At 41.0% G+C, this 13,380-nt stretch overlaps 1 protein-coding gene across 16 annotated transcripts in view; it reads right to left on the bottom strand.

Annotated features, from left to right (window-relative positions):
• Nucleotides 1-13,380, bottom strand: part of QTMAN (queuosine-tRNA mannosyltransferase) — a 162,880-nt gene that overhangs the window by 73,461 nt on the left and 76,039 nt on the right. For 15 of the 16 annotated variants that reach the window (XR_014884291.1, XR_014884290.1, XM_085227737.1 and 12 more), the window contains 2 exons: nucleotides 8,850-9,017; nucleotides 5,798-5,971 (listed from right to left, as the gene is read on the bottom strand). Coding sequence is in view for 14 of the 16 variants with exons in the window: in XM_085227737.1 (XP_085083863.1) it covers nucleotides 5,798-5,971; nucleotides 8,850-9,017 (342 nt within the window). In the remaining 2 variants the exon portion in view is untranslated. The remainder of the gene's footprint in view (nucleotides 1-5,797; nucleotides 5,972-8,849; nucleotides 9,018-13,380) is intronic. The other variant, XM_085227744.1, reaches the window with a different exon arrangement.

Below are 13,380 nucleotides of genomic sequence, written 5' to 3' on the forward strand. Positions count from 1 at the left end.
ACAAGCTGCAGCACAATTATTATGCGTGGAAGTGCATAATAATCCAGTCCAGTCGTGACTCTACCACTGACTTCCTACATGAATATGCACGAATCAATTAAACCTCTGAATGCATCAATTTCCTTCTCAATGTAGTAATGATAATAATAATAATAGCTGCCCATTGTATAGGGCACCGCATGCAATATTTTTAATGCCTGCTAATGAAATGTGCTATTAATTATTAGAATGTGGTTTGGTTTTGAAAGCCAAGTAGGAGTGCTTCAACTTTGCATTCCAAGTGAAGCAACCAAAAATCCTGAGCTCTTCCAACAACCTGATTTGATGGAATTGCTTACAAGCAGTCCGGCAAATCCCACTTAGGAGTCAAACAACAATTAAATTTGTATCAGGACTTGCAGATCCTGCAGCTATGCTGCAGTGAAATTTGCAGCTAAGGGGTTAATGGGACGAGATGGGAGTGGTTACGGGCTCAGTGCCACAGGTTTTGCCCTTTGTGGCTTCTCACATCCCAGACTTGGAAAATATGAGCTGTGATACTGAGAAAGGTAAGAAGCCAGCACAGCCCCATAGTGATAAATGAGTTTGCATCATCTGTCATTAGAACTTCCTGCCAACAGGGTCATTCCCTATTAAATTACCACTTGTCAATGTTTAAAATACTGATTGATAAATGACTGTGCCAAAACTGATAACACGACAGCTTTTATTTTCTAATATTCCCCGTTACCACATTCTGCTACTTCAAGATACAGATACAGTGTTGTTTTTTTTTTTTTTCTTTTTTCCCCAAGTACTTTAGTGAAAGACAATTTAATCTAACACAAACCTAACAGGTACTGTATAATGATTGGTCCTGATATACATTATATACTATTCTTCTTGCCAAAATAAACCTACTGGCGATTTAGTGATACGGGTAGATCCAAGTTTCACATTTCATCAAATGCTAGTAATCTGTTTTATCAATATAAACTGCATTTTAATGAAAAAATTCTTTTCTTCAGTACACTTCACTTTTAATGCCCCAGAGTATAATAATTCGTTCATGCTGTAGAACAAGAATGTTTTACAAGACCTTAACTCTCCAGAGAAATTTCTCTGTAAATACAAAATGCAAGTTTTATGGGAATGTGTTGTATGCAACATGAGCAGTACCCAACATAATAAAAAACTAGGTTGCACAGAGAATTCTGCTTAAGTATCCTTATGAGCTATTGCGGGACTAAATGGTTATTATGGCAGCATTGAGTTGAATACCTATCCGACAGATAAAAGAGAGTCAGTAAAAGTATTTCTGCCTCTGAACAGATAAAAAGAAATGATTTTTTTTGTGTTTTTTTTTTTTTTAGAAAGTTTTGCAAAATAAATACATCCCAGCAGACCATCCAGCCAGGCTCTCCTTTAGGAGGGCACAGTTGCTCTGCTGCTGGAGAACTGCGGGGACAACTCATCTATTTGGCTTCTGAATTGTAAGCAATGGGGTGCTCTGGGGCAATGGATACTCCCTAGGGGTAGAATAGGAACTCTGTCATCATCCCCTGGAGGCACAGAATGCGAGCACTGAAGGAAGCACCAGTGAGTGGGGATGCTCGAGCCTCCCTTCGTCCCATTCACCCAATTCTCAGCTAAAATCCTCCACGTTGTGCCTTTCTAAGCCAGCACTGTGCTTCCCTCCCAATAGGTGTCATGTCCCAGATCTTGTGAGCATCCCTCCTGCCTGCCAACGCCAGCCCTCAAACTCTGCTTGAAGCAGGTGAGGAGGAAAGCCATTCAGTGGAGCAATTTCCATCATCTAGTTCTTCAGCAGCAAGCCCCAAGGTAGGAGCAGGCTATTGGAGTTATCTAATTATGCTAATTACCCATAAACTGTGGTGACAGGGAAGCTATGACTACCAGAGAGCACCATGGAGATGCCCAAGCCACCTCTAAGTGCAGTGGGTAGCCTCAAAGCCAGAATCACTATCATTAGCATCATACTCCACCTAAGCTAATAAATGCTTCTGCATGGAAAGCTAATTAGCCAAAAACTGCATTCCTAAGGTATATTGCTTCCAACACACAAGACTGTTAGTGAGAGTTCACTTGGGTACCACGTAGAGCATCTCTTGGTGCCACACAGCCACATCTCCAGTTCCTGTCCATAGACTTGTGTTTGGACATTCAGGTCTGTCCTTGGTTTTGGACATTAGTATTTTCCATGACTGCAAAGCTATTGTGTGATGTTAATTACAGAAGAAGGGTGAGTAAGTTATCAAACTCTTAGTTATCTAAACAGAGGTCTCAGGTTCAGCCCTGCAAGCCTGATCCCAGTGATGCAAGTCACAAGAATTATTGTTTTCATTCCCCAAAACAGGCTCCTCCCCACATGACAGTGATGTTTCTTTACAAGAGATACTGCCAGTGCCATTTAGAAACCTGTGTTTAATCAGAATCTGTTCATAAAACATTCTCAAAATCAGAAAATCCTGTCTCTCTTACACTATAACTAACAAATATAAAATCAAATGGTTGAAAACGTCCTGTTAACTGTACTATGTTATAAAAGCAAATTAAGAAACAACATTCTAAAATGTTTAATTCTACTCCTAAATGCGTAATGCAGACAGCATGAGATACCAGCTAACAAGTTCTACTTAAAATTGAGACCACTGCCATCTTCTGCTGTCATCCCAGTGCTCCTCATGTTTCTTTTATATTAGCCCACTTTAGTCCAATCTGCATTTTGAGCTCTTAGGAACATTAATTCATTCTTGCTCATAAAAGTATCTCCCTTTTCTACCGCATCGTGGTGATGGTAAAGATATACCACAATTAGAGGACTAGTGATAACAACCAAAATCTATATTACAATTTGCACTGGAATGAATTGCACGGAGCACCCAACCTGACCCAGCTTTGCCAACTACCAGGGATGGAACGGATGCAGACAGACCAAGAGAATGCACTCAAAATACCAGCAGAGGTGTTCCAGCAGGGCTTGCTGGCACGAGAGGCAGCTGCCAAGGATAACATCATTAGAAAGGGAGTTTTGCTCTTGGATTGTAGTTTCTGCGTGCACAAATAAAAATACATTCTATCAAAATAGATTTTATCGATCCTATAGAAAAAAAAAATGTTATTACATTATAATAGAAAATAAATTGAAATTTAATAAATGACAACGCTAAGTGTGAATTACAGCATATTTAATTCACTGTGAGTTTGAAGGAAAAAAGCCTGATGCACAGCACATATGGCATGTAAGATCAGCTATGGGTATACATCTCTTGCAATACCTATGCACTATGAAGTGACATAAACTTGGAATGTTATTTGTCTATAAGCTTAGAAGTCTGGTAATACATATTTCTATATAATATATGTGTATCAGAACATTTAGAAAGGAGAATTCAAAATCTGAAATGACTGAGGATGAATCCATATGGAATAGCTGTGGTACCACAGGGTCCAGTATGGAAGCTAGTCATTGTCAGAATCAGAAAATGGGAGGATTAGCTCCACACATGGCTTACTCTGCTGAATCCTCAAATATTTCCATCTCCTCTCATGGCCAGATAAGGACCACTGTCTGTGTTTGCTCAGGGAACAACAAGAGATGTCCCTATGACGAATCTTTATCATAAAATAATTCTCTTCACAAAATGCATTGGTAACTTCTTGTAAGTATGAGGAAAGCAGTGATTAGATGCCCATCTGAAATACTTAATTACACATTACGTCTACGTGTAATGCTACATCTCTCCTTAGCCATTTCTCCTTCATCCTTATGTGATCGTTCACAGCACTGCTTGTGTCAGTTTGCACAGCCATCATCCACAGTCATCATATTAATAGGTAAACACAAGACAGGATTTACTTGTTTGCCATGCTCTTTTAATACAGTTCTTTGATCAAAGGTCAGACGTATTTTCTTGTATTTTACCCTACAATCTCAGCGCTGGTCTAAAATAATCTTTACATGATCACTAGCACAAGCGTGAGGATGATTTCTTAGATCACTTATGTCCACATGAAGGTTCCATTTGAGACACACACACACCCTTCGACATTCACACGCAAAATAAAAGAGGTCAGAGTAAAGAAAGAAAAAAAAAAAACACCCCGCTTATTTTGCCTTCAGAATTTTTAAATATTTTCCCAACATCTCAGCAAAATTATGCATTTTAAAAAGACTGCAGGCACTGAAATGATTGTCAGTCATGCAAATAATCACTTACTTACACTGTATGAGTTTGGTTTGGATAAAGCAAATTACCATTTGAAAATAACTTGAAAAACACTCTGGGCTAAGAGCTTGCTTTATAAATTTTAGCTTGGCCACAATTTTTCTTAACCTTTTTCTCCTCAATCTCCATTCTGTCACTATAGCAATTTGGTCTAAATTAAAACAAACAAACAAACAACAAAACCAAACAGCATTCAACTGCCACAGGTGCATTCACCATCATTGAAAGCATGATCCTGTAAAGAAATAGTCCATATAGGCTGCAGCTGAAGGTTAAAACCTAAAGAGTTTCAGAGTTATGCAGAGGATTGCCACAAGATTTCCCAGGTACGTCAAAAACCATGATGCACTTTTACAGTGGCTCAGTATTGAATACGTGAAACATCCACTGCATTCCCTCACTTTGAAGACATGGTCTCTAAGAAGCAATGGTAGGTTTGCAGAGGGGTACAGGTAATGATCTCTTCTGCCACCCTGAGAGACAAGGCCCTTAGCAGCACTGGAGGATTTTTACACGCTTGCCAAACACACAGCTTTAAGACTTCACGTTAGACATGGATTTTTAAAGGATTTGCATCAGTTCTTTAGAATATGTTTGCCTAGTGACTGAAATTCAAACCTTGCTCTGCAACATCAATAGCACGCATGGCCCAATACTAAAAACCTCTCTACCCCGAACTGCCACAAATATACATTCAGTCTTTGAAGTGGCTGTAAGCACAAGCAGGTCAGGACAAACATCTCATGTGACCAGAACTGTCATCAGATCAGAACACGGACTCTTGCAGTCATGATGCTGCTTTCCACCCTTACTCCAACAAAGCACGCACCCAGCATCGTGTCGTTTTCAAGAGTATAATCAAATTGCAGAATCAAACCTATCTCTGTTTAGTATAGGTCCCATCGAAGCAAAGTTCCTGTTCAGTGGGAGGAAAGTTCCTTATAATAGGAAAAACAATTGTGCCAGGTTTAATCAAAAGTGAAAGGGATCTGGTGAATGTTCCCTTTGAGCCACATAACCCGCTGCTAATTTCAGGATGGGCTCTGAAACAAGGGTAATAAAAAACGTCCTTCGTAGTAACTGAGGAGGACTGAAGAGCAACTGCAACTGCAGCTAATGCCAAAATCTGCAAGTCTGCTCCGTGCTACTGAAATGCTTTTCACCTACCTGGGAAGCAATAAAAAGAGAGGTAGGGGAGGGGGGAAGGAATAAAATCCCACTACAACATACCAAGGGAAATATAGCTTCTCCACTACAGCCTTATCGCTGTTAGTGTTCTCTAGAATTTCTTTCTCCTCCTTGACCTCCCCTGTACAAACAAACAGATGGAGTTGAGGCACAGTCAACTTTTTAAAAACTAAAACAAGTGGGAAATTATTCACACCGAGCGATGGGGGTTTGTATGCTGTCCCAGCAGCCTCTGATTGCTGAAATATACTTACTAAGGGAGAGTGCCTATCTTCCAGCTCTTTACTTAACAATGCTGTAACTGATTAGTTAAAGCTTCACCATAAATAGGTAAGTTTTGACAGACTGGAGGCAATTTATGACGTGGAAAATGTACTGACCTGCTCACATCAGGAAACCTGACTGGAAAATAAAGAACTTGGCACTTCGGTCTGATTATTTTTTCCAAATCCTTAGGTCTGTGGTCAGGAATCAGCTTCATAAATTTTCCAATGGACGTAAGAAATGATTCCATATTAAAAGCAGAGTTGAAGACCACAATATCAGCAACCAAACTGTAAAAAGCAGTGAAGGTTAATGAACACACTGCTGTTGCTAAAGGAACGGAGCTATTTTAAATGCAATGAAAACAGGATACACGTTCTCATATACAAAATGTATAATGGAAATGCCAATTAATATTAGCCTTTTCAGGTGAACCAGAAGTAGCATACATACCTTAATCAGAAATGTCCCAGTTCCCGTGTTTTTATACTTTATTTTTGAACTTTTTAAAAGCAAATAACAATATATTATTATCAACCTAAAGGAGCAGAACCCATTCTATCCACGGTTCACCTTCCATTCATAACATGGGTAAGACTAATATTATCCTTGTTTTTCCAGAGCCCTACAAAGAGATCAAGGGGGCACTGTAATATGTCTTTGGTAGAACATGGAAGACGACTCCTCACAGAAAACCCTTTGTACTGAAGGACAACATCCGTTTACATGGGTGGATAGTGATAGGACAAGGGGGAATGGTTTTAAACTGAGACAGGGGAGGTTCCTAATAAAGAGGAAGTTTTTCACACAGAGGGTGGTGAGGCACTGGAACAGGTTGCCCAAGGAGGCTGTGGATGCCCCATCCCTGGAGCATTCAACGCCAGGCTGGATGTGGCTCTGGGCAGCCTGGTCTGCTGGTTGGTGACCCTGCACACAGCAGGGAGTTGGAACTGGATGGGCATTGTGGTCCTTTTCAACCCAGACCATTCCGTGATTCTGAGATTCCATTCTATGACAACTTACCTTTGGTTAACCTATCTTTGACTGTGGGCCAAGTGGGCCAGGGACTGGGATAACAAAGATAAACAGTTTTGGTTTTTTAACCTATGCATAAAAAGCGCATGCACTAAGCAAAATGGAGATACCACATAGTACACAGAATCAAATAAAAAGAAAAAAAGGTTTGGTACATTAATACATTGTATTGCTCCTTAGTGCTGCGTTCTAAAATCAATCAGATCAAGAGATTTCAGAAGTGAAATAGTAATTTAAGAAATATTCCTCAACTGAGAGTTGGTCAGGAGACAGTAAAAAGCTACCCAGGCCCTGAAGTATCTGGAATTGTGCATGGGAAGCTCTGACACAGCCTCAGCTGCCCAGGCAAATGCAGCATTGATGGAGGTAAGGTTGGCACCTAGCGAAGTCTGCAGACATTTCCACTTCTCTCTGTCTCATACATTGAGCCTCATCTGTTCAGCTTCATCCAGGAGGCTGAGCTTAGCACCGCAAACTGCCTTTGTCATCCTTGCAGCCCAGTCAGCTACAAGGAAAGGAATTCCACCATTGAAATGTGTGACTTTATTACCAGTATCATCGCAACGCTTCTGAATCATTAAGGAGAAAATAAAATCTCCTTTAACGACTCATGAAGATTCCAAGTGCTCCACTTTCAATTTTCTCCAAAACATCTATGCAAAACAGCATGGAAAGATAGAGTTGGAAATATACCGATATAAAGATAGATCTGGAAATATGTATTTTCATGTTTCTAGTATTTCCAACAGATTTGGAAGATGAAAGATGGCATTTCCTTGCAGATGACCACTGGGTAGTTACACACTGCACTGAGGAGATGGCTTTCATTTGCTCTTAAAAATGGGGTTTATACAGCAACAAAAAATGAAAGATGGAAATTACATAATTATACAGAGGTGCTACTGGAGGCTGAAGGAAATGGAATGGAGCATCTATAGAAGACTTTTAGGGGGAGGTGAGGCAGAAGAATTTTATGATTTAAAAAAATGCGTGCTTTGAAGATAATATCTGCCAGCTTACAATAGAAAAATAACTGCCATAAGAAAGCAAAACATACATAAAAAAATATTCCGTACCTCAGTGCCACAAAAAGACATCTTCATGGTGTAAAATCTGAAAATGGCTGCTAAAGCTTTATTGGATTGCTCACTATCTTCTCCCACTCTACTGCTCAAGCAGTGAAACATGTGCAAATGCAGCAGTGGCAGCAGCAGGATGGCCAGAGTGTACCCTGAGATATTTGACTATCAACTGGCCTACATTATAATGATACAAAAGCTTAACTTATACCTTCAAATGCTCAATCCCTGCTCTTCAAAATTCTCCAAATAGCAGTTAGGAAAGAAAAGATCATTCAAATCAATTTATTCCAGTTCTCAGAACAACTCAGCTTTGCTGTTTCACTTAGGTTTGCGCAGAGTCTAACCACAAAGCTTTTCAGTGTGGTGGTTATTAACTTCTTTCATTAACTTAGATTCAAGAAATACATTTGTTTTTAGCAACAATAAAGGACCGCAGCCTTTAAAACGTCTGAGTATTTTAGCACTGCACAATTTCAGAATACCAGATGAAAAAAATACAAGGATTTATCTGGTATGTTTACTGCCCTCTCTTCACAAGAAAAGTGCAGCATTACGTTTTAATTTCTGTTTATTTCCCTAAAACCCTCTCTATAATTTCAGCTGGATGCAGTAAAAGCTATGGCCGAGCAGGAGGCACTTAGCTGGGCTCTGCTAAGCAGACATGAAACAAAGCATCTCGCTCATGACAGCCACGATGGGGCAAAACCCACACAACTACCAGGTATGCCATAGTAGCCCAACAGAATCATAGGACAGCTCGGGTTGGAAGGGACCTTAAAGATTACCTCGTTCCACGCCCATGCTGCAGGCAAGGCTTCCAGCCACCACTGGTGCTGGTTTCACTGCTCTTTTACACATTGAGATGAGTGGATAGAGGATGTGGTTTTAGCCAGAACCCTTTTCTCAGCTCCTCTTTGAGATGCTGTTTGTGCCTCTGCTTGCTACAGTCTCTTCAGTTCAGTGGAGAGGGACTCCTCAGGGCTGGCAACGCTGAGCATCGATATGTAGAGGAACACATTAAACAACACAGAGAGGTGTGAGAAACACATACCATGAAAGAATCTGGTTGTATCCATACTGGAAATCCCTTTCCTTGCACTTCTGGACAGGATACACCAATTGGTTCTCATGGAAGTAGAGGACCTTTTTCAATTTGCCCAGGTCAGGGCGCAGGGCAGCGAGTTCAGCCAGGTTAAGCACGGAGCTTGCAAAGAGGATCCTGGAAACAAGGAGAGCAGTGTTTACTGCCTGTGAGCATGCTCACAGGGGTCACCCCTTACCCTTCGCCTCCCCTTCTCCCCCCCAAGAAAAACATAACCCCTATAGGGACACATCAATAGCTAAGCCTTAATACCATGTAGCAGCATTCGAAGTTTTGATCTCTTAAAAAGCAGCTGCTAAGAACCTAACTAGAAAAGCACTGAATCTCATTGGTCTTCCCAGCTCAGTTACAGAGAGATGCAAAATAAAAAAGCTGGATGGATTTTATTGAAAAAGGCAAGAAAAGCTGTATCTGAAGGACAAATGGAACAAAGATAAGGCTGACTAGGGAATACTTTGCTTGCCAGTTTCATTACACTTTACTTCTTTATGCAACCAACTACTGAAATTCAATATATGAGCAGGAATGGCACATGTTCGTGTTATGACATAAACCCTTTTGATTTATGCAGTACACTTATCTAGTGCAGTCTCTTTTTTCACCCTTTTCCTATGTTTTATTTTCTCATTTTTCTAAGGTATCCTATATATGAAATGTTTGTATCCTCACACCCCACTACTACTCTTGCTATTCCACAGTCCACAGCACTGCTCATATCCATCAGGTATATTAAGCAGGCTCAAACAACACTAAGAAGCTGGTATCTCAGCCTCCTATAACCTAACAGGCTATCAGAAAATTGGCTTATTTAAATACATAATAGCAAATTGTGACCCTCTGAAAACAGTGGCAAATTTCCCATAATTTCTCCACAATTACATGAGTGCCTCCTGTCCCTTGGTCAGCACAGCCTCCAAATCAACTGAATCCTGAAACTCTAGAGAACCACAGACACTTGTGGTTATAAATTTCTCATCATAAAGGATAAAAAAAGTATAGGGATCGGGTATTTTATTGCACATTAAACATTAAGCTTTAATGGAGTACTTCTCAACGTAGCACGTTTCTGACATTTTTGGGGGCTATTTGCCATTTCTGTAGTTCAAGAATTTCAAGATTTGTGAAATGCTCAATTTTCCTAAAATCTTTTCGATTTCTTTCTCTTTTTACACAGATTTAGTGTTCAAGAGTACTGCTGAGCTTGCATCATTAACACTATAACCTTCCAACTCTGGGTATCAAACTTAAAACTTGTGAATTTCCCCAAATAACCATACACACATCATATAGGTACCATAATGTTACCTTTGCTACTACACACACTGTCTTGGAGTAATCTGCATGTAGAGAACAAACACTTCCTAGAGAACTCATCCTGCATCCGTCTTCATCAGTGCAAATCAATGCTAATCTGAAAGGCTTACCAAAGTAAAAGATGAATGTGACTGCTTTGCTCATCAAATATTTGGTACTTCTAAAGGGATTGTTAAACAGAATAGCAATGAAGACGCAAGCACTGCTTTACCACGAGGCACCCAAAGACCAAGAAAGCAGTTGTTAGGTAAGTCACAACTTGTTTGCCATGTGGAATGACAGCCCATGGAGCACAACATGACTGGGGCCTGGCTCCAAGCAGATGGGAGAAGGCTTCCTACAGCAGGCACAACGCACCTAACATGCAATAAGACTGCAAAAATAAGATTAATGGCTGCTTGGAAAAACGTTGGACTGTCTCATGGCTTATCTTTTCTTTTCCTACCACAGGTATCTCAGAAATTCTTTCTGCAATGAGTTGGGAAGAAAAGTGAACTGGTGCAAGAGAGCGCCTATAAACTCAGCTGTGTTTGAATGAGGAAGGAAAGGAAGAGATGGCACATGGGGACAGAAGGCAGGGGCAGCAGCACAGAGCAAGACACAAATGCTACGGTGGAAAGAGCATGGTGCAGGTGTCCATGAGACAACAAGAGCTGAGGTTGAAGCCTAGGCACAGCCACGCAGCTCTGCAGCATCCAAATCCACTCAGGTGGACAAATGCAGAGCAATATGAATAAAGATGTTTGTGTCCACAGAAAAGGAAGGTAATGCTTGCAGACAAATCAAAGGAATTTGAGTTGGACTAGATCACCTTTAAAGATCCCTTCCAACTCTAAGGATTCTGTGATTGAATACAACAGCACCATTGCAGAGAGCCAGAGGCAGGCTTCTCTTAAGGCAAAAAGGAGCAAAACTTGGGAAGCATGTAAGAGCCAGACCTAAATTTTCTACAGTGTAAATGAGAAGCGATAAGAATTAACAAGCAGATCGCTTAGGACTGCCCAGCTCATGCATAAACCAGTGCCAAGAGAAAACTGTTGCAATTACTAGAAAATTCTGATTTAGAAGCTGAAATGACACTGTTTACATTTCTTACGGCAAATAAAGTGTTGAATTGGTAACAGCATTAGAAAACACCTTTCCTCATTCACTCGCATCGCTTCTCAGCGCTTCCAGAACCGAACGCAACGGGCACGAGATGCTCCTCTGTTTGTTTCTTTGCTGGCAGTATAGCTGCTGACTACCAGCACAAAGCACTTCCTCCAGTTTTGCGAGCCTAAATAGCACCTGACAGCCCAAGTCACTGTGAACATGCCCACAGAGCAGCCGTGGACGTGGCTAATGGACTGATGCAGGGCACTGGAGGATACGCTGCCGTGGATTTCCACTTAACACCTATTACAAGGGGAAGAAGGGAAAGTTTATTATAATGTAACGTGAGACATAAATATATGTCAGTTGTCATTCTACGTGACACTGACTTTCATTTTACCTCGGGTTATTATTTAAGTAATAAATCCTAACAAGGTGAGCTTTATCATCCCACCGAGTGTATCCGGGAGGTAGAGACACAAGGTGATGGCAAGAACGCTCCAAACATGATAATTCCTGACAGCTGCTGCTTGAGCACAAGTTAAATTGAACAGTTTATCTCAGCATAAAGATGTTATAAGGTTTTATGTTTAATTTAAAAAAATTAACATAAAACCCAGAGAAAGCAGAGTTAGGCAATCTTTCACAAACATGACATACTACAATCACTGTATAAGCTGGATTAGTACTTATTACCATGCTACTAGAGAATTAAGCTGTTTTTAGACCACCAAAGAGCTTTAAATTGCAACTTTTGTCTCTGTAAGAGAAACCTATATTTAAAACGTCTGCTAAATTCAAATTAACTGCTACATCATTAGCTTGCCACCTCACAAAAAAACACATTTAAACTGCTATTACAGTATTCTTATCCAAACCTATCACTGCTGCAACACACAATACAACAGTAGCCCTCCATAAATACAACGTGAGAAGTGTCACAGAGCTGAAGGTCATGCTGGTGATGCCCCAGCTGTCCTTCCCAGGACAACCCCGGGCACTTTGCAGCCATCAGGACGTGGTGCTCAGCAGCACCAGCACCTTGGAGGCCAGCCAGACTGCAGGGCCACCCTCCACATAGGCTCTGGTTTTACGCTAAGCTTGTGCTTAATTTGAAGCACTTAATTGTCCTCCTGACTTCTGAGGAACTACTTACGTGAATTAAGTTAAGCAGGTGCTTAATTCATACAAATATTCATGGGAAGGAGGCCGAGCAGGCTTGCAGACTGAGAGCAGTGTTGTGTGTGCAGAATGACCTGACCTTTGTTTTGCCCGTTGTTTAATTTCAAAAAGCTGAAAAGGACTAAAATGTAAAAAAATTAAAAAATAGTAACAGCATTTATATCATCAGCCAACAACACGTATCAGCCTGATATGAGTTTCCATTTACACCAAGCAAAATACAAAAGTAAAGGTGCTAAAATATTTTTGTTTAATAGATCTTTGTGCCACGTAACTGTGATTTACTCTTTTAAGAAACTGCCCTAAATCTTTCAATTAAATTCCCATGCAACCTAACTAAAAACACATTTTGCCTTTCCCCTGGGAGACCACACAGTGCACATTTACCTATCTGTGGATCCGGAGGCGGAACCCTCTGAGCTTGCTGAGCTTCCAGCACAGAGCAAATTGAAAGCACAGCTGATTGGCACTGGGACCTTTGCAGCCTAGCAAGGGGCACTGCTGGAGGGAAGGGAATGAGCATCCACATAGAACAACCAACACTGGGGGGAGGGACCCACAAGGATCAGTGAGTCCAACACCCAGCTCCACACTGCATCACCCAAACCCCATGGCTGAGCAGTGTCCCACTGCTCCCTGAGCTCCACCATGCCCACCACCTTCAGTGACACAGCCTTTCCCAAACACCAGCCTGTGTTGTCTTCATGCTCCTCAAGAACAAACCCAAAGGTTCTGGTTCCTCCATCTTATCCCCTAGCACACCCGTGTTTCAACCCAGTCATTTGGACACGTCCACTGATTTGGCTTTAAGGTGTGTTCTTCAACTCTAATCCACACATCAAATAGCATCGTTAACATGTGCAATGCTAAACAGACCAGTTATCTTCATTCA

Source organism: Meleagris gallopavo, chromosome 7 (assembly GCF_905368555.1).
Source record: "Meleagris gallopavo chromosome 7, MGAL_WU_HG_1.1, whole genome shotgun sequence".
NCBI classification, from domain to species: Eukaryota; Metazoa; Chordata; class Aves; order Galliformes; family Phasianidae; genus Meleagris; species Meleagris gallopavo.